Consider the following 22971-nt stretch of genomic DNA (forward strand, 5'->3'; position numbering starts at 1 on the left):
CAGCATTTCAGGAAAGACTCAGAGATGTCCTTTTTACAGACATACCACAGAAAGCTGCATGGTCCAAATTAACTAACAACAACACCAAAAAGAACACAATGAGAGCAATAAAACCTTGCCTTTCAATCACCACACTGAATGTGAATGGTTTTAAATGCATCACTGAAGAGAAAAAGAGTAGCTGATTGGATAAAAAACCAAAATCCATCAATATGTTGTCTACAAGAAACACACTTGAAAAATGAAAATAAAAAAAGACTAAAAATAAAAGGGTGGGGGAAAATGTACTAAGCAAATGGCAACCAGAAAAAAGCAGGAGTAGCAATTTAATCTCTGATAAATTCAATGTAAAAACCATGGCAAAGGACAAGGAAGGACATAATGCTGAAAGGGTCAATAGAAAAAAAGGGCATAACAATAATAAATATCTATGCACCAAATGAAAGACCTGCAAAATACATAAATATTAACACAACTGAAAAAGGAAATAGACAACACTACTATAGTAGTTGGAGACTTCAATATACCCCTCTCAAGAAAAGATAGAACTACCAGAAAGAAACCCACCAAAGATACTGAAGAATTAAACCACACAATAAACCAACTTAACATCATAGATATTTACAGGCTAAGGCAACCAAAAAAAGCACAGTATATCTTCTCAAATGTGCATGGAATGTTCTCCAGAATGGATCACATTCTAGGTCACAAGGCAAGCATCAACAAATTTAAAAAACATAGAAATAATACAAAGCATCTTTTCAGACCATAATGCTACAAAATTAGAAATTAATAAGAAAAAGTGAGAAAACCATACATCTGAAAGCTGAACAACACTTTCTTGAACATGACTGAGTACTAGAAGAAATAAAAAATGAAATTAAAAAGTTTCTTGAAACAAATGACAATGAAAACACCACTTAACAAAACCTCTGGGAAACAGCCAGAGCAGTAATCAGAGGTCAATTTATAGCAATAAGCAAACACAATAAAAGACACGAAAAAGTGACCATTGACTCTTTAACCCAAAATCTCCAGCAAATTCAAAAAGAACAGCAAGAAAACCCGAGACCCTCTAAAAAACCTGCAATTTTGAAAATTAAATCAGAAATAAATAAACTAGAAAACCAAAAAACATTTGAAACTATCAAGAAAACTAGGAGTTGGTTCTTTGAAAAGGTCAAGACAATTGATAAACCACTAGCAAAACTCACTAAAGAAAAGACACAAATAATCCTAATAAGAGATGAATCAGGCAACATCACAACAGAGCCAACTAAAATAAAAAAGCTAACATTAGAGTATTACAAAAAGCTATATTCAAACAAATATGAAAACCTAGAGGAAATGGACAAATACTTAGAAATGCACAACCTACCTAAACTGACACAAATGGAAATTGCACATCTGAATAGACCCATTACAAAAGAAGAAATTGAAAAGGTAATAATACAACAGCCTCCAAACAAAAAATGCCCTGGACCAGATGGTTTTACAAGTGAATTTTATCAAACATTCAGAGAAGAACTGTCACCAATTCTATATAAACTATTTCAGGAGATAGAGAAAGATGGAATTCTCCCAGACTCATTCTATGAAGCAAACATATCCTTGATACCAAAGCCAGGAAAGGACATCACCAAAACAGAAAACTATACACCAATATCTCTCATGAACATAGATACAAAAATCCTGAATGAAATGCTGGCCAATAGAATTCAACGATAAGTCAAAGAAATAATTCACCATGACCAAGTGGGATTCATACCAAGTATGCAAGGATGGTCCAATGTAAGGAAAACAATTAATGTAATTTTTCACATTAACAAAGCAAAGAACAAGAACTACATGATCCTATCAATTGATGCAGAAAAGGCCTTTGACAAAATCCAACACCCTTTCCTGATTAAAACACTCAACAAAATAGGATTAGAGGGGAATTTCTTCAACATAGTAAAAAGTATTCATGCAAACCTGATAGCTAACATTGTTCTCAATGGAGAGAGGTTAAAGGCATTCCCTTTAAGAACAGAAACTAGGCAAGGATGCTCACTATCACCTCTCTTATTCAATATGGTATTGGAAGTCTTAGCGATAGCAATAAGACAAGAGAAGGGAATAAAAGGTCTACAAATTGGCAAAGAGGAGGTAAAATTATCTCTCTATGCAGATGGTATGGTAGTATACTTAGAAAACCCTAAAGACTCAGCAAGAAAAGTATTGGACACAGTGGACCAGTTCAGCAAAGTAGCAGGATACAAGATCAACATACAAAAATCAGTTTGATTTCAATAAAGTGACAAAGAGAATACAGAGCCGGAACTAAGAAAAACGGTAGCATTCACAATAGCTAATTACAAGATTAAATACTTGGGAGTAAATTTAACCAGAAGTACAAAGGATCTATTCCAAGAAAATTACAAAACATTACTACAAGAAACAAAAAGAGACCTGGAGAACTGGAAGAATATCCCTTGCTCATGGATAGGAAGACTCAATATTGTGAAAATTACAATACTACCAAAGGAAATTTACACGTTTAATGCAATCCCAATACAAATACCAATCCCATTCTTCAACGTGATGGAAAAGGCAATCTCCAGTTTCATTTGGAATGGAAAGAAGTCCCGAATAAGCAAAGCACTCCTTAAAAATAGAAGAAAGGTAGGAGGTATCTCACTCCCTGATTTCAAATCCTACTACACTGCTGTGGTGGTTAAGAGAGCATGGTACTGGTACAATGACAGACACATAGATCAGTGGAATAGAACTGAGAACCTGGAGATCAGCCCACCTATCTATGGTCAACTGATTTTTGACAAGGAGATGAAATCAGTTAAGTAGGGAAACAACAGCCGTTTTAACAAATGGTGTTGGCAAAATTGGAAAAGTATTTGCAAAAGACTCAAGCAAGATCCACACCTCACTCCATATACAAAAACCAACTCTAGGTGGATCATGGACCTAGGACTAAAACCAAGGACTATAATCTTCATTAAAGAAAAGCTTGGAAGAACGCTAGAAGTCCTAATCAACAACATAAACAGTCTGCCAAGTATCCTGAAAAACCTACAACCAGGAGAAGATAAAATAGATGAATGGGATCTTCTAAGAATCAAATCCCTACGCACATCCAAAAACTTCTCCAACAGGGTAAAAAGGGAAGCTACAGACTGAGAAAAAGTATTTGGTAATGACAGATAAGGGACTTATATCCAGAATGTATAAAATACTTGAGCACCACAACAAGATAAAAGTAAATAATCCAATCGAACAATGGGCATAGGATATGAACAGACACTTCATCAAAGCAAATATTCATGGCTAACAAGCACATGAAGAAATGTTCAAAATCCCTAGCTCTAAGAGAGATGCAAATCAAAACAAATATGAGATATCATCTCACCCCAGTCAGAATAGCAAAATTTAACACAACAGCAAGCAACAAATGCTTGTGTGGTTGTGGAAAAACTAGAACTCTTCTTCACTGTTGATGGGAGTGTAAAATGATGCAACCACTGTGGAAGGTGGTATGGCGCTTTCTCAAAAAGTTACAATTAGAGATACCATTTGACCCAGCAATTCCACTACTGGGAATAAAAGAGACCATAACTGACATCCAAGCAGATATATGCACACCCATGTTTATTGCAACTTTGTTCACAGTAGCAAGGAGTTGGAAACAACCTAAGTGCTCATCAACAAATGAATGGATAGAGAAGCTGTGGTACAGTCACACAATGGAATACTATGCTGCATTGAAAAACAACGAACACATGCAATACTATTAAAAATGGGTGACCCTGAGGATATTATGCTGAGTAAAGTACCTCAGTCACAAAAGGACAAATACTGCATGGTGCCACTGTTGTAAAACAGGACTGACCTCGGGGTTGAGGAGAGACTGAGAAAGATGGGTTCAATAATATATACTGCATTGAAACAGATGAGGGGAAAAACTGTTTAAAAGGGATATGTGATTAGGTATTTTTGTCATGACAGGAGTCCAAAGCAAAGGCTGCATAGAGGAGTGGACCTGGGGGGAGGAATTGTTAAACAATGAAAGACTTTTTATTTTATTTTTCCAAGATGGTAATGAACTAGGGGGGAGGGTTTGGAGGGGAGAAAAGTGCAACAATGAATGAATGGAAATCCAAAGTCTCTGTAAATTTTCATTGACATTAATAATAAATTTTAAAAAACGAAACAAAATACTGCAATCTCACCCTCACCACTGGCAGTATGCATTTTCTCCTCACCCTACTTCTAGTCATGGTACTGTCACAGAATGACTTTACTTCATTTTTTGGAGCATTGGTACACTCTCTGAGGGCAGGGACCTTCATCTGGTGAACTCTCTAATAAATAGTACCTGGTCATAGTTGCTTTGAACAAACATTTGTTAAATAAATGAACTATCCCTGACACAAAAGAGCACTGGCGATGTAGTCTGTAAGGGGTTGTGCTGCCAAACCCTAGGGCACACCTCTCTGGAAGTTTGAGTCCGCCAGAAGCTCTCAGGAAGAAAATGGAAAATCTCCCATGTGATTTGTAGCCTTGGAAATCCACTGGAGGGTCATCTAGGAGCAGGAGTTAATTCTGACTTGACAGCAGTGAGTTTGAGCTGACACATAGATGCTCGATACATGCTGTTGAGTGAATTCTGAGTCATGGCAACCGTTTGTTGTTGTTTTTTTTGCCATCTAATCAAGTGCAACTCATCGTGACCCTATGAACAGGAGATCTGAACCCTGTCCTGCCCTGTTCCATCCTCATCATCTTATCTCCTCGAGCCCACTGCTGCAGCCACTGTGTCAATCCATCTCATTAAGGACCTTCCTCTCTTTCACTGACCCTCCACCTTTTCAAGAAAGATGTTCTTTTCCAAGGAATACCCTCAGAGCAGCAGAGCGTAAACCTGCCCCACAGGGTTTCCAAGATTGTCAGTCTTTATGGAAGCTGACTGCCACATCTTTCCCCTGTGGAGTGGCTGGTGGGTTTGAACTGCCAACCTTTTGGTTAGCAGCTAGGTGCTGTTCCACTTGGCCCACCAGGTCTCCTATTTAAAAGAATAGACATATAGCCCTCTGTGAGTACATTTCAACAGCATGCTTGCAGATAAGAGACTGCTATTTCTCTGCATACGTGAGATATCCTGAGATATTTTCTATTATTGCTTCTTTGCATTTACCAACACATATCGACCAGATGGCTGGTTAGAGAACTTTAATGAGTATCATAATCACCTAAGGGATTTGCTAAATAGATGGCTAGTCTCCACTCCCTGAGGTTCTGATTCAGGGGGTCTGGAGTGGGGCCTGACACTTCTCTATTTGACAAACTTGAGGGGATGATCCTAGCACATACAACTTCTGAAAAACCCCACAGCATGTTCAGAGCCAGCTCAGTAGATACACCAGCAATGGGGAGTGGGGCAGAGGACAATAAAGACCATGCATTGATCCCCTGACTTCACTAGTCTTGACTCCATAGACAGTAATTCTTCATGGGGACAGCCTGTAGAATTTTGAAATTGATGTATGCTTTTTAAGTATTTCTTTTTGGACTTCATTATTACCTCCTCAAGAAGCAGACTGAACGGGAATAGATTTCAGAGCCATCAATTTTCTACTTTAAAGAGCACAAAACTCATCTGGTCCATAGCTGCCTCCTTTTTGGAACACGCACCTGGGCAATTTACTATCACTTCTAGATGACTGCGATAATAGCTTCCTAACAGAACACAAGAAAACAAACATCCTGTTTACGCCGATCCAGGGTCCTATTTTCATGTCCTAGGAGTGACCTCAAGAAGCAGCTGAACACACTGACCAGTTATTGTCTAAACATTCATTATGCCCAAACAGCACTGTTGTTCTTGAGTCTTGGCAAATGCACTCTGACAAGCAGACGGAGAACTCTTAGCGGTGCTCAATGGAGAAATTCATTTCATTATCTGGGAGGCCGAGGCCACACCACAGCTAACCCAGCCTGGCCACTTACTGTGCTTATAATCAAGCATTACCAGTACCTGCAGCTGAGAAACAGAAAACACAGGGGGTGAACTTTGGAGCCCAGTGGATGTGATTTCTAATTCCAGTGCTAATGCTTCCTCCTTGGGGAAGTTACTCAAACTCTTGAAGCCTTAATTATGTCAACCTTTAAATCATGGTGAAGTTTTGAGAATTCAATTTCATAATCCTGATGAGTACAGAGTAATGTCAAATAATGTTTTAATAAACCTCAAAGTCACTATCATCGAGTATGTTCTGGTTCAGAGCAATCATCCATAGGGTTTCTTGAGGCTGTTAAACTCAACTGCCCATCTTTCTCCTGCAGCACTGGTGAGTCTCACCACTGGAGACTCACAGCCTTTAGGGTCATCAGTATAACTCACTATAGACTAAGCCACTAGAACTCCCTTCAATAATGCTGTTATGTGCCGTTCAGTCAGAACCAACTCATAGTTGACCTTCCAGGAAGTTTTCAGAGGCACTAAATTAAATGCATGGGAGGAGAATGTCCGTCTTCGTCCTGCAGAACAGCTGGTGGACTCAAACCGCTTTTCTTTGAGTTGGCAGCGCAATTCCTTACCCGCTAGGTCATCAGAGTTTCCCTCTGTAATGTCAGTAGAAGTGATACAGGAGCATTTGTGGAAATCTTTTTGGTTTCTTCTGTCTTTTCCTTGTCCCTGCTCTAAGCAGGTGTCCAGACCTCTGGGCATAAACTCTCCCTTACAGAAGCTGGCAAGCTCAAGTTGCTGGCAATGTGCCAGACTTCTCAGCTTGTTTTCTTGAAGCCAGAGTTCCCTGGGAAGGATTCTGTAAGGCGAGGTACAGAGAAGAGTCCTCTAAAGAGGAAAGAGGCAGAGGCTCTGTGGCATCTGCAACAGCAGGGGCCATGGCACAACCTCCAAAGGGATGAGGACATGGTACCCCTGGGCCACCCACCTGGGCGGATGCTGGGAGCCTCACCTACAACAGGCATGGGGCTGTGTTACCTTCCTGGGATGTAGGCTCACAAGATGAGTACTGCACATAAACAGGGATGGGCTCAAGCCTAGAAGCCCTACCACGAAGCAGTCCTCAAAACAGAGCAGGCAAATACTGCATGGTTCAAAAATCAGGAAAGGAGTGTGTCAGGGATGTGTACTGTCTCCATACTTTTTCCATCTATATGCAGAACAGATCATTGGGGAAGCAGGGATTTATGAGGAGGAAGGGGGTATCAGGATTGGAGCAAGACTCATCAACAATCTTCATTATGCAGATGACACAACCTTGCTTGCTGGAACTGGAGAGGACCTGAAGTACTTGTTGCAGAAGGTCAAGGACAGTAATCTTCATTATAGATTGAAGCTCATCATCAAGAAGACAAAGATTCTCACCACTGGGCCAACTGGCAGAATCATGATAGATGGAGAAGAGATTGAGGTTGTTAACAGTGACAGCTTGCTCGGCTCCACAATCGACACTCTTGGCACCAGCAGTCAGGAAATCAAAAGACGATTTGCATTGGAAAAATCTGCTGTCAGGAACCTCTCCAGAATACTGAAAAACAATGCTGTCAGCCTAGAGACTAAGGTACGTCTACTCCAGTCCATGGTCTTCACAATCACTTGCTATGCATCAGAGGACAATGAGTAAGGATGACAGAAGAATAGACTCCTTTTGAGTTGTGGTGCTGGAGAAGAGTCGAGCATGCCATGGACTGCCAAGAAAGCAAATAGGTCTATCTTGGAGAGGGTGAAATCAAGTTTCTCCTTGGAGGCTAAGATTTTGAAGCTCTGTCTCACATACTTTAGGCATGTGGCCAGGAGAGACCAGACCTTTGAGAAGGATATCATGCTGAGAAGGGTTGAGGGAAGCACAGGAGAGGAAGACCCCAGATGAGATGAGATGAGATTAGATGAGATGAGATGGAGTGATACAGTAACTGGAGCAACGTGGGTTGGTATGTCAGAACTAGTGATACTGGCTCAGGATAGGGCAGGGTTCAGAGCTGCTGTACACTGTAGGTAGATGGCACATAACAACAACAACCCTTTCCTAAAATGAATGGGCCTGGGAAAGGCTCTGTGTCCCAACTCACTCCAGTTTACAAAAGAAAGGCACCACGTTGTATTGTAAGGGGCCACAAGTTAAGTCTTGAGGTCAAACCAAACAAGATGTCAACCTCATTTAGTTAACTATATTAAGACACCAAACTCAACCATGAACTGAGAAAAGCTTATTTTACACACTTTTCTGTTCTGGGTGAAGCCTGGTGACAGAAATTAAACATGGTTGAGAATATCGCAGACTCTTTAACAACTTTGGCTCTTCTTTCTCCCAGTTAAGATCAGAAAATACATGGACTTCAAGGGATAAGGCCGAAGGATTCAAAGCAAAAGCAACAACTGGGAAGAAATAAAGAATGTTAAAAATGGAGGTTTTTATGTTGTTAAGAGTAAGCATTTTTTTTACTATTTTCAACACTCACATTAAATCCTAAAAAAAGGCTTTCTTTCCTCTTGTAAAGTGTAAGCATTTTCCCCCCAGCTGTTCACTTCAAAAAGCCCAATCTTGTATAGGTTGGTACAGCTGCTTCTTAAACATGTATATGAATGAAACAATGTCTATGAATGATTGTATGAAAGTGAATAATGGTATAAAGTTAAAAATGTAACAAGAATACTTTTATGTAACAAGCATTTTCAAGATACACTAAAAAAAAATATGGATAAAAGATTTCCATGCTTCCTCCCTCTCAGGATTCATATGCATTGTTTAGAAAAAGAAATACTAAACCTTACTTTTCAAACTCGCATCATAAAAATATTGATTCCATTTACCGACAGTCCTCATCCCATTTCACCTTCTAAAATTCTACTTCCTCCTAACAAAATTAAACTTACATACTGACTAGTTGATGATTACTTATTTAACAGTCTATGCCCTTTTCTATCATCACAGAGACAGGAAAAATCTGTGATATGTAGTTAAGGAAATTGGTATCTCTGATTTTTATACTTGAATTCATTTAATTTTGCCCAAAGATCAAACACTAGCATTTGGTACACACAATCCAATATTTAGAGAAGGAATGTGCTATTGAGTCAGAACCCACCCATAGCTGACCCTCAAAGCAAATTTTCAGAGGCAGTACCGGAGGAGATTGCCATCTTCCTCCCGCAGAGCAGCTGGTGGATTTGAACCATGTGTCTTTAGAATTGCTGTGCAGTTTCTTACCACCATGCAACCGGAGCTCCCTAGAGATGGTATAGCATGCCTTTTTATTATACTCTTCTCTGTCAAAATATATCACAGTTTTATATATTATACTGTATAATATAGATATATTATACAATATCTATAAATATATTGTATAACATAAATGAAACAATGTTTATTGTTTTATAACTTATCATGTTAATGTCTACATATTTTTCTCTTGATTAATATAATGCATTCTATAATGTATTTCTCAGGGGCTTTGATAAAATTTCTTGAAATACATTAATATAATTATTTCAATTGGAAAGTGAAGTCATACTTTTTCTAGGTTCCTAATGGGTTTAACAATAACTGGTTTTGCCAATTAGGTTAGATAGCATTTTCTGTAAATTTAATAAGCTGAAATTGCAACCCCACAGCTTTTTCAAAAATGGTTAAAGCACATGATTAAAGCACTTTTAAAAAATCTTACTGTATTAGTAATGGTGTAATAAAATTACCAATATTTCCATTGCCCAACCCTTTTTAAGTATCTCTCTTTAAATCAGTTATTTTCAAGTATAAACGTGATAGTTATAATTCGAAGTCAGCTAGTAAGACTGGCTTTCTTTTTTATATTTATGCTTTTATTTAGTTTAGCTTTTCATTATGATTTGAGTGGAAGTTTACAGATCAAATAGGCCTTCCATTCAACAATTCATGCATATCCTATTTGGTGACACTGACTGCCATCCCCATAATGTAACAGCACTCTTCTTGCTTTCTCCCTGTGTTTCCCACTTTTGCGAATCCTATTTTCCTCCTTATTCCGGCTTTGAGAGCTTTATCCCTGGGTAAATGCTGCCCTTTTGATGTCATATGATTGATTATTCTAGAATGCTCATACTTCCATTATTGTCCACCTTACATAGGCCTGTCTATTCTTTGGCTTGAAAGCTGAGCCACAGGGGTAAGTTCAAGTCCAAGCTTGAAAAGTTATCTAATAAATCTTTGTAAAGCCTTTTCTGTTACACTTGACCAAAAACCAAACAAAAAAAGTAAATGACTGTGATGGTAACAAATCTTTTTGTGGGTTAAATAGTTTCCAGCCCACGGCTTCCAACAAATGTGAAGCAGGATCTTAAATTGTTACTTGATAGATGATTAAAAATTATTTTTATAGCAATCATCATAGAATTTCTTTTTGGGGGAAAACAAAACCAACTCAAAGTTAATTCCTGCCTTTGGATGGACCAGCATTGTTTCTAGCATTTGAGAGTTAGGGAATGTGGTCCTCTTAAGCATGGTTGCAAAGATATTTCTTTCTCAAGTTTTTCTCCTTCTCTTCTTTAATTCCTGGCTTCAAACTCCTATCCATATTAATTGCTCTGAGTATTTTTCAGCATCTGTGCTTTTATGGGGGTTGGGGGGGAAACATTGTCATCAAGTTGATTCCAACTCATAACAAGCCTCTATTGGGTTTCTGAAGCTATAAATCTTTACAAGAGAACACTGCACATATGTCTTACTTTTCGCAGCTGGTGGATCTGAACTTCTGACATTTTTGATTAGCAGTCCAACATGTTACATCCTATGTCCACAGAGCTGCTTCTTTTATAGAAAATCTACTCAAAAACACATAATTTGGTAATTAAAAGAAAATACCACTGGAACCACTGTGTCTTCTTTGCTTGTCCCCATATTGTTGTTTTGACTGCCCACTGTCTAAGGAAGGGTGCATGCTCTGACTTTTGTGTGTCCTCTCTTCATTTACATCTCTGCACAAATGTCACCTCATCAGAATGGCTTCCTCCCCCGAGGAAAATATAAACATCTAAAACATCTCTGCTTCATCCACTTAGTCACTTCTTCCTCTTACCCCATTTTATATTTCAACATAAGACAACTACTAAGAATTTACAAGTGTATTTGGCATTGCCTGCCTCCTCTATGGAATATAAATTGTATATGTAGTCTGCTGTCCCAGGACCTGGCACATAGTAGGAACCCAGAAAACATCTGAGCTGGAGGAAACAGTCTGAATTAGTGAAGTAATTGTGGCATACTGGACTGGGGAGCAGCTGGCATTCATTTACCGCCTTCATCCACTGATGAGAAGGTAGAAAGCTGAACATGCCCTCTGATCCTACTCTTGAGAGACTAGCAAGGCCCATGCCAGACATTCCTGTCAGTTGCAATCTCCACCTAGCCACCTCTAAACTTGAGCTACCAAAATGACCAAAGCCTACACACTAAAGGCTCATACCAAGATCTGCAATCACAGCAACATTCCTTTTATAACCTTCTTAAAAAATTTATGAACATTAAGTTGGATCATAAACCAAGCCTAAGAAGAAAGGCACTAATAGAAAATAGTTGACCCAAATGCACACCCATGTTTATTGCAGCTTTGTTCTCATAGCTAAGAGCTGGAAACAACCGAAATGCCTATCAACAAACGAATGGATAAAGAAGCTGTGGTATATTCACACAATGGAATACAATGCAGCATTGAAAAACAAGGAACTCATGAAATATTATGCAAAATGGGTGATCCTGGAGGACACTATGCTGAGTGAAATATCTCAGTCACAAAAGGACAAATATTACATAGGCCCACGGTTGTAAAACAGGACTGACATCAGGGTTGAGGGAAGACAGAAGGAGAGGAGGAATGATGTATACTGCATTGAAACAGATGAGGGATAGAATTGTTTAAAAGGGATATATGATTGGGTATTACTGCCATGACAGGAGTCCAGAATTAAGGCTGCACAGTGGAGTAGACTTGGGGGGAGGGATTGCATAACAATGAAAGAGTTTTTTACTTTTCAAGGAGAAGAGTGAATTGAGGGGGTAGGAAGAAAAGTGCAACAGTGAATGAATGGAAACCCTAAGTCTCTGTAAATTTTCATTAAAATCAATAAAAAAAAGAGTTAAGCCTATGATCAACACATTTGAACCCTGCCCCATCCTCATCACCTCTATTCTACCTAAGTCCACTGTTACAGTCACCATGAGTAGTGTGCAATTCCATGAGGTAATTTACCTTTGGATTTATAAAACATCATCGTAAAGGTCTGATGGTGAACAAGTGAGCCAGTATGGGCTAACTTGGAACCATTAACAGCATGAAGTGATAAGATTATAAAGGAGTTTTCCGGAAAAGAAGAAAATGCACAGCTTACCTCCAACTAACAAGTAGCTGTTAGGGAACAGTGTTTTTGCTTGCATAAGTGCCCTTGCATGGCCTGAGTGGAACAGGTCAAATATTCCATCTGCGTACACCCTGACAGGCCTGTCAACTGTGGAAGAAAGAAAACATGCTCAACAAAACAGTCAAATAAGTAATCCCGGTCATCTGATTCTAACATCAGTGCAGCCCTGTAAGAACGTTTACCCACCCTGATCTGCCTCTCCACCCCCGCAAAACAAATTTTAATAATCGTTACCTCTATTGAGAAGCAAAAGGCAAAGCGGTAATATGGTAATATATAGTCTGAGGGAGACGTCTTATGGAGGGGAAAACCCCTTGTTACTCTTTGTAATTCTGTAATGCTTCCATTTGAAGCATTTCTTTGTATTTTAAAAAGGAAGGAGGAGAAGTTTACCTGGAGAGGACACAATCTCCTCAGACCATCAGTTTCATATTAGTGCATGAAGTTGATTTTTTTTTCCTCATCACAGTGCATGGCACAAAATATTAGTTTAGTAAATGACTCTTTTTACAATTAATCAATAACATGAGTGCATAACTTGGCTGTTGTGAGTCCGGCCATGTTTTGTAGTATATTCTTCATACATTATTCACTGGCCACCTGGTTTCAGCTTATAGAGTCTTTCCAACTCAGAGAATAGGAAATATGTAACATAAATACACTGAAAAAACACAGTTCACATAAAGGCTTATTAAAAAAAATCTATTTTTGTATTGCTGTACAAAAAGTAGCAAAATATCAATAACAATTATAATTTAAACACAATTACTTCTAAAATTCATAGACATCCATTTTTTTAAATTATTGACTCATTTCCAACAAGACTTCTCACTTATCTAAGATGCCTTGTATCAGAATTTTGCCATAAGTTTCTATTCCAGCTTTACAATCTGTGAATAGTTGAATTTCACTACTTAAATAGTCTATTTATTACAAATAAAAACTCCAGAAAGATTAGATAACTTTTCCATAAAAATTGTGTGAAAGGAGCAAATCTTCTAACTTAAGTTTAACTTCCCTTTGTAATCTTGTTAAAATATAAGTACTCTAAAATTATTTATGAAGATAAAATAGAAGTACTACAATTTATAAACAGAATTTATAAGTACTCAATTTATAAACAGAAACTAGAAGTACTAAAATTATTTACAAATATAAGTACTCTAAAATTATTTATAAAATATAAGTTGTTGTGTACACTGAGTCAGAACCGACCCATAAAAGCTGACCCTTTCACGGGGTTTTAGAGGCAGTTTTAATCACACAGGAGGAAATTGCTCATCCTTCTCCCACAGAGAAATACTAAAAAATTATTTATCTGTCTCAAATAATGCCCTTTTATTTCTTTTAATATACATTCAGATCAAAACGACTATATGCTTCAGTATGTTCATCAACCCAAACCCACAACCTCTGAGTCTGCACTGAATCCTGGACCCTCCGTGGGGTTTCCTGGGCTACAAACCTTCACAGTTTTGCTATTTCAGAAATAAGACATTTTTTCCAAACAATTACATGAGAAATCACTGTTAATGTATGATTAGCTGCTGCTGCTGCTGTTGTTGTTATGTGCCGTTGAGTCATTTGCAACTCATAGAGACCCTATGTACAACAGCCCTAAACTCTGTTCTGTCCGGTGCCAATCTCATTGTCTCCGACACACTCATCCCGATTACCCCAGACACCGAATCAATCCACCTCCTAGAGGGTCTTCCCCTCCTGCACCTGCCCTCCCAAGCATGATGTCCTTCTCCAAGGACTGGTCTCTCCTTACAACATGACCAAAGTATGTCAGACGAAGCCTCAGAATACTTGCCTCCAAGGAGCAGCCCGGTTTAACCCTCTCGAGGATGAATCTGTTTGTTTTCTTAGTCTATGGTACCCTCAATACTCTTCTCCAGCACCACAGCTCAAAGGCATCAACTCTCCTTCTATCCTCCCTAGTCATTGTTCAACTCTCTGATGCATAACAAGTGATTGCAAAGACCATGGCCTGTATCAGAGGCTACTACTGTTGATTATTTGACTCCATCAGTCGTTTCCTGCCTAATGGACCCCATGGTCTAGATCATCCAGGCCATGTTCACTTGGGCATCATCAAGGTCCTGCTTCAAGATGGAGGATGGCTACAGTTCCTTGTCTTGTCGGCTACCTGCATCTCCATCTTCTCATCTTCCACTACCAGGGACTTCGTCCTGCACATAGGGATTGTCAGTCTATACAGAACCATGTTGTCAAAAAACTCAGTTGATTTTGAATAGTGACTGTCTAACTTTATCTTTTAGGGAGCTCTCGTGTCCTAGAGGCTTCCAGGCCAACAGCCACTCCACGGGAGAAGGATAGGCAGGCTCCTCCCGTGTGATTAACTGCCTCTGAAAACCCACTGGAGGGTCGGCTCATAACAGTAATTTCCTCCTTATGTGCCCATCTATTTAAAAGAGCAATGCAATGCAAAATTGGAAAACAAGGTTTCCTTGAGCAAGTTCTTGGAAAGGCAGGATTTAGGAGAAAATCACTTGCTGCTGTTGTCTCTTCCAATGCTGAGTCACATAGGTTAGCTTGAAATTAGACATGGTAGAAACGTTCACAACATAAAAACTGTCAAAGCCTACAAATTGGGGCTTCTATCTCCCCAGAGTGTTTGTCATTTGACATTTACCAACATTTACCATTGCACAAAGATAGAAAGTCTTGGGTATCATAGAGATAGAAGGCACAAGTCCAAAAGGAGGCAACTCAGGATGCAAAGTTTCATGTGGAAATGGTGTTCGGGGTTAGTATTTCCTACAGAGTTCAAGAATGACAAGGGTCCAGCAGATACTTTCACAGTAACATATGGTACTCTGTGCAGTGTCACTCGGTGAGGAAGAGGAACACACGTCTCCAAGGCCACACTAGAAACTGCAGTGCTATTCAATCAGGCCAGAGACCTATGTCATTCAAGTCAGAGGAAGCAATCAGTGGCAGTGGAGATTTAAAAAAAAAAAAAGTCATGTAATCCATTTTAATGTGTAGACATTATTTTAATTAAACAAACTTAAAAATATGACATATGACAGAAATTGTTGTTGTTATGTAAAAGTCTGGTAGATGAAGCAATTCACACAATTACTCTTTTTCGCTTAGGAGAGGGCTACAATTCTACTGTACCCCTTATTCTGATAGTCTGAAAGATGCCTGGTAAGGTTGCTGAAAAATTCTATGTGTTCTACCAACTGTTACATCTTTCTGACTTCTCTAAAAAGAACTGGGAAAGTGAACATTCAAGAATAGGGTACAAACATAAGAAGGCTTTCTCAGATCAAGGCGTTCCTGTCTCAAGCACCCCTACCTCCTCTGCTTCATGGTTCCAAACAATACACAGACTTGTTTTTGGACCAAGAAGAAAGGAGACATATATGGTCACTGCACTGAATTAGTCTTTCGAAAGAAATTAGAAAGCTAACAGTAAAACACAGGGACTTCTCATGACCTAGTGATAAGCTTTGTTACCATCCCAAAGGCACACAGTCCTAAATCCACCAGCTGCTCCATGGGAGAAGGATGGACAATCTCCTCCCATGCAATTTTCTACCTCTGAAAACCCACTAGAGAGTCAACTACTAGCTCCGACTAGAATGGCATACACCATGGCTAACTGAACACCTTGAATGTGGCATCAGAACCAGAGAAAAGCTCACGTAGTATGCAAATGACACAACTTTACTTGTAAGGAGGACTGAGGCCACTTATTGCAGAAGGTCAAAGACTACAGCTTTCAATATGGGTTACATCTCAACATCAAAAAAACAAAAATCCTCCCACCAGGCCAAAAGGCAGCATCATGAAAGATGGAGAAAAGATTCAAGTTGTCAATGACTTTATCTTTCTAGGATTCACAATCAATACCTTTGGCAATAGCTTTGTTGTTAGGTGCTGTTGAGTCCAGTACAAGTCATAGTGACCCTATGAACAAAAGATCAAAATTAAAAAAAAAAATAAAATAACACATGCCATCTTGGGCAAGTTGGTAGTTTAGGGACCTCTCCAAGTTACTGAAGAGTAGCAATGTCAGTTTGAGGACTAAGTTGTGTCTGATTCAGGTCATGGTCTTTTCCTTTGTTTCCTATACTTCTGAAAGCTGGACATTGATCAAGTATTACAGAAGAATCAATGCCTTTGAGTTGTGGTGTTGAAGAAGCATACTAAACAGCCCATGGACTGTCAAAATTAAAAATATGTCTTGGAGATGGTACAGCCAGAATGCTCCTTAGAGGGAAAGATGATGAAACTCCATCTCACATATTTTGGGCTTATTGCTAGGAGAGGTCAGTCCCTGGAGAAGAACATTATGCTTGGAAGGATGGAGGGTAAGCAAAAGAGAGAAAGACCATCAATGAGATGAATTGAAACAGTGACTGCAGCAATGGGCTCAAGTGTAGTAATGATGGTGCAGGATAGGATAGGGTTCAGATCTTCTGTTCATGACGTTGCTACAAGACATGGCCAACTTCATGGCACATAACAACAACTGAATATACTTCTACTTCCTCTACCAAACACCCTAAAAGTTACTCACTCACTCCTTGCTGTCAAGTCAGAACTGACTCATAGCTGACCTTCCAAAAGGTTTTCAGAGGCTGTAAATGGCATAGTAGGAGATTGCCCATCTTTCTTCCAAAGAGCCATTGGTGGGTTTGAACCACCTGAGATGTGTTTGTGTGCTTTGGGTTAGCAGCACAACTCTCTATGGACTATGCCACCAGAGCTCCCTCCAAAATTACAGGAGAGTCTAAAAGGTATAATATTCACATGGCAGAGAAAACCACAATATTTATAATACAACAGATGACAGATGACAACATTTCAGAAAGCTGATTGTCCCAAGGCACCTACAGGAAACAAGGTGGGCACAGGTATGGAAAAGTATTGCTGTTTTAAAGCATCTTACTGCTACTTTAAAACAACATCTCATTGCTGTTGAATCGGAACTGGCTCATTGCTGACCCTCGAGCTGGGTTTCAGAGGCTTTCACTCAAACAAGAGGAGAATGCCCATCATTCTCCCACAGAGTAGCTAGTGGATTTCAACCAGCCACCTGTAGGTTAGCTGCACAACTCCCTATGCAATATGCCATCAGAGCACTCAAACTATGCGCATGTCTTAAACTGATTTTATTAAAAAAATTTTTTTAAGACATCAATACAAGTTTCTGTTGAATGATCTTTAAGGCTTACATTTAAAATTGTGATTATTTCTTGCTGCAGTATAACCTCATTAATTTAGAACATAAAAATGAATGTTACCTTAATAGATTCAGATGGTACACTGTTTCTAATAAATTAAATTTCTATTAAAAAAAGAGCCTTTATGTCAGATAGGCAATTGCAATTATTTCCAATTATAGACCATTTTGAACAAACAGAACTGCCTGCACAGGATTATACTGTATTTTAAAGAAGACACAGTAAACAGAAAATGCTTTGAAATAACAAACTGTCTAATGAGAGATCCTTGGTTTCAATGCTCTTATTCAATATGAATTCAACTGAAAGAAATTGGGTTTAAGATATAAACCCCAGGAGAAAGCAGATGGTGGTTTTGCAGAACTTTTTGTTATTAATTTAGAGGTGATCAAAATAAGTGAATTCAGGAAACACTGAAGAAAGATGATATAATTACTGGGAGAAAGACCATTTAGTAAATCTTAAAAATATTTGCGGAGTTCATTTTGCAATAAAATTGTAGCACGTCAGCAATTTCCACTTATCGAAAACTTTACAGGACAAAAAGAAAAAGAGAGGGACCCTGCTCCTCTCTTCAATACATAAACTTTGGGGGGGGGGTGCGGAAAAACAAGAGAGTGGTTACCAGTGATGGGAAGGGAAGGAATGAGAGGAGAACAAAAATTTATAGTTAGATGAAGATGCTAATCAGACATTTTCATGAATGAATTACCTCAATCAATTGTAATTAATGTTATAAAACAAAATATATATGAAGGATCGAATGAAATGGAAAATACAATGTTCTAAGGAAAAATGTGTATAAATGATTGGAAAAAAATAGAAAATAAAAATAAGTTGAGAGATGGAAGAGGAACCTCTAGATTTGTAAATATTAGGTATTAGATAGCATAATTAAAAAATACTATGTAAGATTCCATCCTATTAGACAACTCAGTTTCTCCTTTGATAACCTTGAAGAAACAAGTTATCATGTGATAAGAGAACTCGTGAAAGGGACTATTTGACCAGGAATGTGGTTAGGTCTAAGAGCTCTGAGTGGCCTGACTGACAGCTAGACAGCAAAAGACTTACCACTCAGTCTTAGCACTGTTGTTGCTGTTGTTAAATGCCACCAAGTCATAGCAATCCTATGAATGGAAGACCTAAACACGTGTATAACTTTCATCGTTTCTCTATGTTCATAGAGTTTCCAGAGGCAAGCCATTTTGGAAGTGGATGTCACTCCTGCTTCCAAGCTTGTCTTAATTGCGAAGCTCCACCAAACACTGTCCATCATGGGTAACCATTATCACATTTGGCACATGAGTGTCACAGTGTTTAGCAATCACAGCAAGTGGACAGACCAGTGCTATGCCACTTAGAAGAATGTGTGACAAAAAACTATTAAAACCGGGTCTGAGGGCTGCCAATTAAAATCACCCACCTTTGGCTTGATAGCATCACTTTCTATCCACTAGGCCAACAGAGCTTTTCCTAATACAGACTATATGATAGTGTACACACACACACAAAAAAAACCCCAAAGACTCAACAAAATACTGTTATACCTAGTAGACCAATTTAGTAGAGTGGCAGGATATAAGATTAATATATACAAATCAGTGTGATTTTGCTACAGTTAAAAAAAATGGGAAAGGAAACTAAGAATGCAATACCATTTACAATAGCCAGACACAAGATTAAATACTTGGGAATAAACCTAACTAGAGACACAAAAGACCTTTATAAGGATAATTGCAAATCACTACTATAAGAAACAATAAGAGACTTAACGAAATGGAAAAGTATTCCTTGTTCATGAATAGGAAGGCTGAGCGTAGTGAAAATGACAGTCCTAACAAAAGCAATCTACATGTTTAATACAACCCCAGTCAAGATACCAAACTCATTTTTCAAAGAGATAGAAAAGGCAGTTAGCAAGTGCATTTGGAAAGGAAAGATAAGGAAAACACTTCTGAAAAAAAAAATTAAATGGGAGGCATAGCACTTCCCAACCTCAATCAATACCTACTATACAGCTGTATTAACCAAAACAACATGGTAAAGGTACAAGGACAGATACATACACCAATAAAAAACAATCAAGAACCCAGAAATTAACCCATCTACCTACAGTTAATTGGTATTCAACAAGAAAACAAAAATTATCAAATAGGGAAACAATCACGTCTTCAACATACGGCAAAACTGGACTGCTACCTGCAGAAAACTGATACAGGATTCATATCCCACACTATATACATAAATCAACTAAAAAAAATCAATCTAGGGCTAAAGACCCAAACCATAAAGATCATAAGAAGTAAAATGGGACCAAACTTAGAAGCCTTTATCTATGGTATAAATGTTGTTGCTATGTGCCGTCAAATCACCTGCATCTCACAACAATCCTATGAACAATGGCTCTGAAGCCTGCCTGTCTTGAGCCAGTCTCACTGACTCTGATACATCTATACATCTATCCCCATTGCCCTAGTTAAACATCAATCCATCTTATCCAGGGTTTTCCTCTCCTATGCTGTCCCTCCACCCTTCTGAGCATGATGTCCTTCTCTAAGGATTGGTCCCTCCTAGCCACATGCCCAAAGTATATGAGATGAAGCTTCAAAATCCTAGCCTCCAAGGAGAAACTTGTTGGGGTTTTTTTAAATTTTATTTTATTATTTTGTGTGCGTGTACCATCAAATCAGATCTGACTGGTACAGGAGAAACTTGGTTTTAGCCTCTCCAAAACAGACCTATTTATTTTCTTGGCAGTCCATGGTATGTTCAAGACTCTTCTCTAGCACCACAACTCAAAGGCATTGATTCTTCCTCTCTCCTCCTCAGTCATTTTCCAGCTCTCTGATGCATACATAGCAAGTAATTGCGAAATACCATGGACTGGATCAGGCGTACTGTAGTCTCAAGACTGACATAGTTGCTTCTCAGTACTCTGGAGAGGTCCCTGGCAGCAGATTTACCTAATGCAATTCGCTTTTTGATTCCCTGACTGCCAGTGCCAAAAGTAGTGACTGAAGAGCTGAGCAAGCTGTCATTGTTAACAACCTCAAGCTCTTCTCCATCCATCATGGTGCTGCCAATTGGCCCAGTGGTGAGAATCTTTGTCTTCTTGATGTTGAGCTTCAATACATATTGAAGACTTCAGTCCTTGGCCTTTTGCAGCAAATGCTTCAGGTCCTCCTCAGTTTCAGCAGACAAGGTTATGTCAACTGCACAACATAGGTTGTTGATGAATCTTCCTCCAATTCTGATGCCCCATTCTTCCTCATAAAGCCCAGCCTGCATATAAATTGAAAAGGTAGGGAGACAGGATGCATTCTTGATGCACTCCCTTCCCAATTTTGAAACATGCAGTGTTTCTCTGCTCTGTTCTAAGGACTGCTTTCTGGTCCGGAAATGCACAACCAGAAGACAAAATCAATGAATAAGACCTTCTAAAAACTAAGACTCTGGTAAAAGGATAAAAGGAAAACCTACAGACTGGGAAAAAACATTTGGCAATCATATCTCAGACAAAGGTCTCGTATCAAAAGTTTACAGAATCGTACAGAGCCTCCACAAGAAAAGACTAATAACCCAATCACAAAATAGACAAATGACATGGGAAGACTTCACAGAGTAAGTCACTCAGATGAACAACTGATATATGATCAAAATCACTAGCAATAAGAGAGAAGAAATGAGATACAATTTCACTCCCGTAGCAGTGGCAAAGTTTAACAGAATGGCAAGCAATAAATGTTGGAGAAGATGTGGAGAAATAGGAACTCTCATGCATTGTTGATAGGATTATAAAATGGTACAACCATTGTGGAAGGCAGTTTGGCATATCTTCAAAAAGCTGAACATAAAAATCCCATAAAACCCAGCTATTCCACTGCTAGGATTATTGTTGTTGTTATGTGCCATCAAGTTGCTTGCAACTCATAATGACCCTATGTACCAGAGCCCTAAATGTCCTTCTGTCCTGTGCCAACCTCGCTGTCTCAAACACACTCATTCTCACCACTCCAATCACAGAATCGATCCATCTCATCAAAGTCTTCCTCTCCGGTGCCATCCCTCCACTCTCCCAAACATGATGTCCCTCTCGAAGGACCAGTCCCTCCTTGCAACATGCCCAAAATATGTGAGACGAAGCTTCAGAATTCTTGACTCCAAGGAGCACTCTGCCTTCACCCTCTCTAGGACAAACCTGTTTGTTCTCCTAGCAGTCCATGGTATATTCAACACTCTTCTCTAGTACCACAGCTCAAAGGCATCAATTCTCTTTCTATCATCCCTATTCACTGTCCAACTCTCTGATGCATAGCTCATGATTGCAAAGACTATAGCTTGGACCAGACGCACCTTAATCTCCTGCCTGACGTCGTTGCTCTTCAGTACTCTTGTGAGATCCCTCATCTCTTGATTTCCTGGCTGCTGTCACCAAGAGTGTTGACTGTGGAGCCAAGTAAACTAAAACCGTTAACTATCTCAATCTCTTCACCATCTATACTGATGCTGCCAATTGGCCCAGTGGTGAAAATCTTTGTTTTCTTGATGTTGAGCTTCAATCCATATTGAAGGCTGCAATCCTTGACCTTCTGCAGCAAGAGCTTCAGGTCCTCCTCAGTTTCAGCAAGGAGGGTTGTGTCATCTGCATAACGCAAGTTGTTGACGATTCTTCCACCAATCCTGATGCCACATTCCTCCTTGTACAACCCAGCGTCTCGGATGATCTGTTCTGCTTACAACTTGAAAAGGTATGGAAGACAGAATACATCCCTGATGGACCCCCTTCTTGATTTTGAACCATGTAGTTTCTCCTTGCTCTGTTCTGACGACCGCCTCTTGGTCTAAGTATAGATTTCACATTAGCACAATCAAATGTTCTGAGATTCCCATTATAGCTCAAGGAAAATAAAACCGAAACACATACAGACTTACACATCTATGTTCATAGCAGCATTATTTACAATAGCAAGAAAAGGATAACAGCCCAAATGTCCAAGAACAAAGAAATGGATTGAGAAATCATAGTACAATCACACAATGAAATACTATACAGCAGTAATGAATAATGATTTTGCAAAAAATACCATATAACATGGGCAAGTCTAGAGAGCATTATGAGGAGTAAACTAACTCAGTCTCATAAGGACAAATACTGCTAAGACCATTATTGTAAAAACAGAAGGATAACTAGTAAGATGTATATGTAAGTACAAAATGGGAAGGGGAGGGGGACTGGGGGCAGAGGGTGAGGAGGGGAAGAAATCACTAGAATAACAGAGTTTGATGGGTGGAGGGAGATATGAAGGAAAAGTTGCAAATGGAGATACCATT

At 39.0% G+C, this 22971-nt stretch overlaps 1 protein-coding gene across 1 annotated transcript in view; it reads right to left on the reverse strand.

The window, feature by feature from the left end:
* PCYT1B (phosphate cytidylyltransferase 1, choline, beta) overlaps positions 1-22971 on the reverse strand; it is a 133907-nt gene that overhangs the window by 57150 nt on the left and 53786 nt on the right. The window contains exon 3 of the mRNA XM_006885040.1: positions 12383-12499. Coding sequence (XP_006885102.1) covers positions 12383-12499 — 117 coding nt within the window. The remainder of the gene's footprint in view (positions 1-12382; positions 12500-22971) is intronic.

This window comes from Elephantulus edwardii, unplaced genomic scaffold, assembly GCF_000299155.1.
Source record: "Elephantulus edwardii isolate Elephantulus edwardi_28Jun2011 unplaced genomic scaffold, EleEdw1.0 scaffold00040, whole genome shotgun sequence".
NCBI classification, from domain to species: Eukaryota; Metazoa; Chordata; class Mammalia; order Macroscelidea; family Macroscelididae; genus Elephantulus; species Elephantulus edwardii.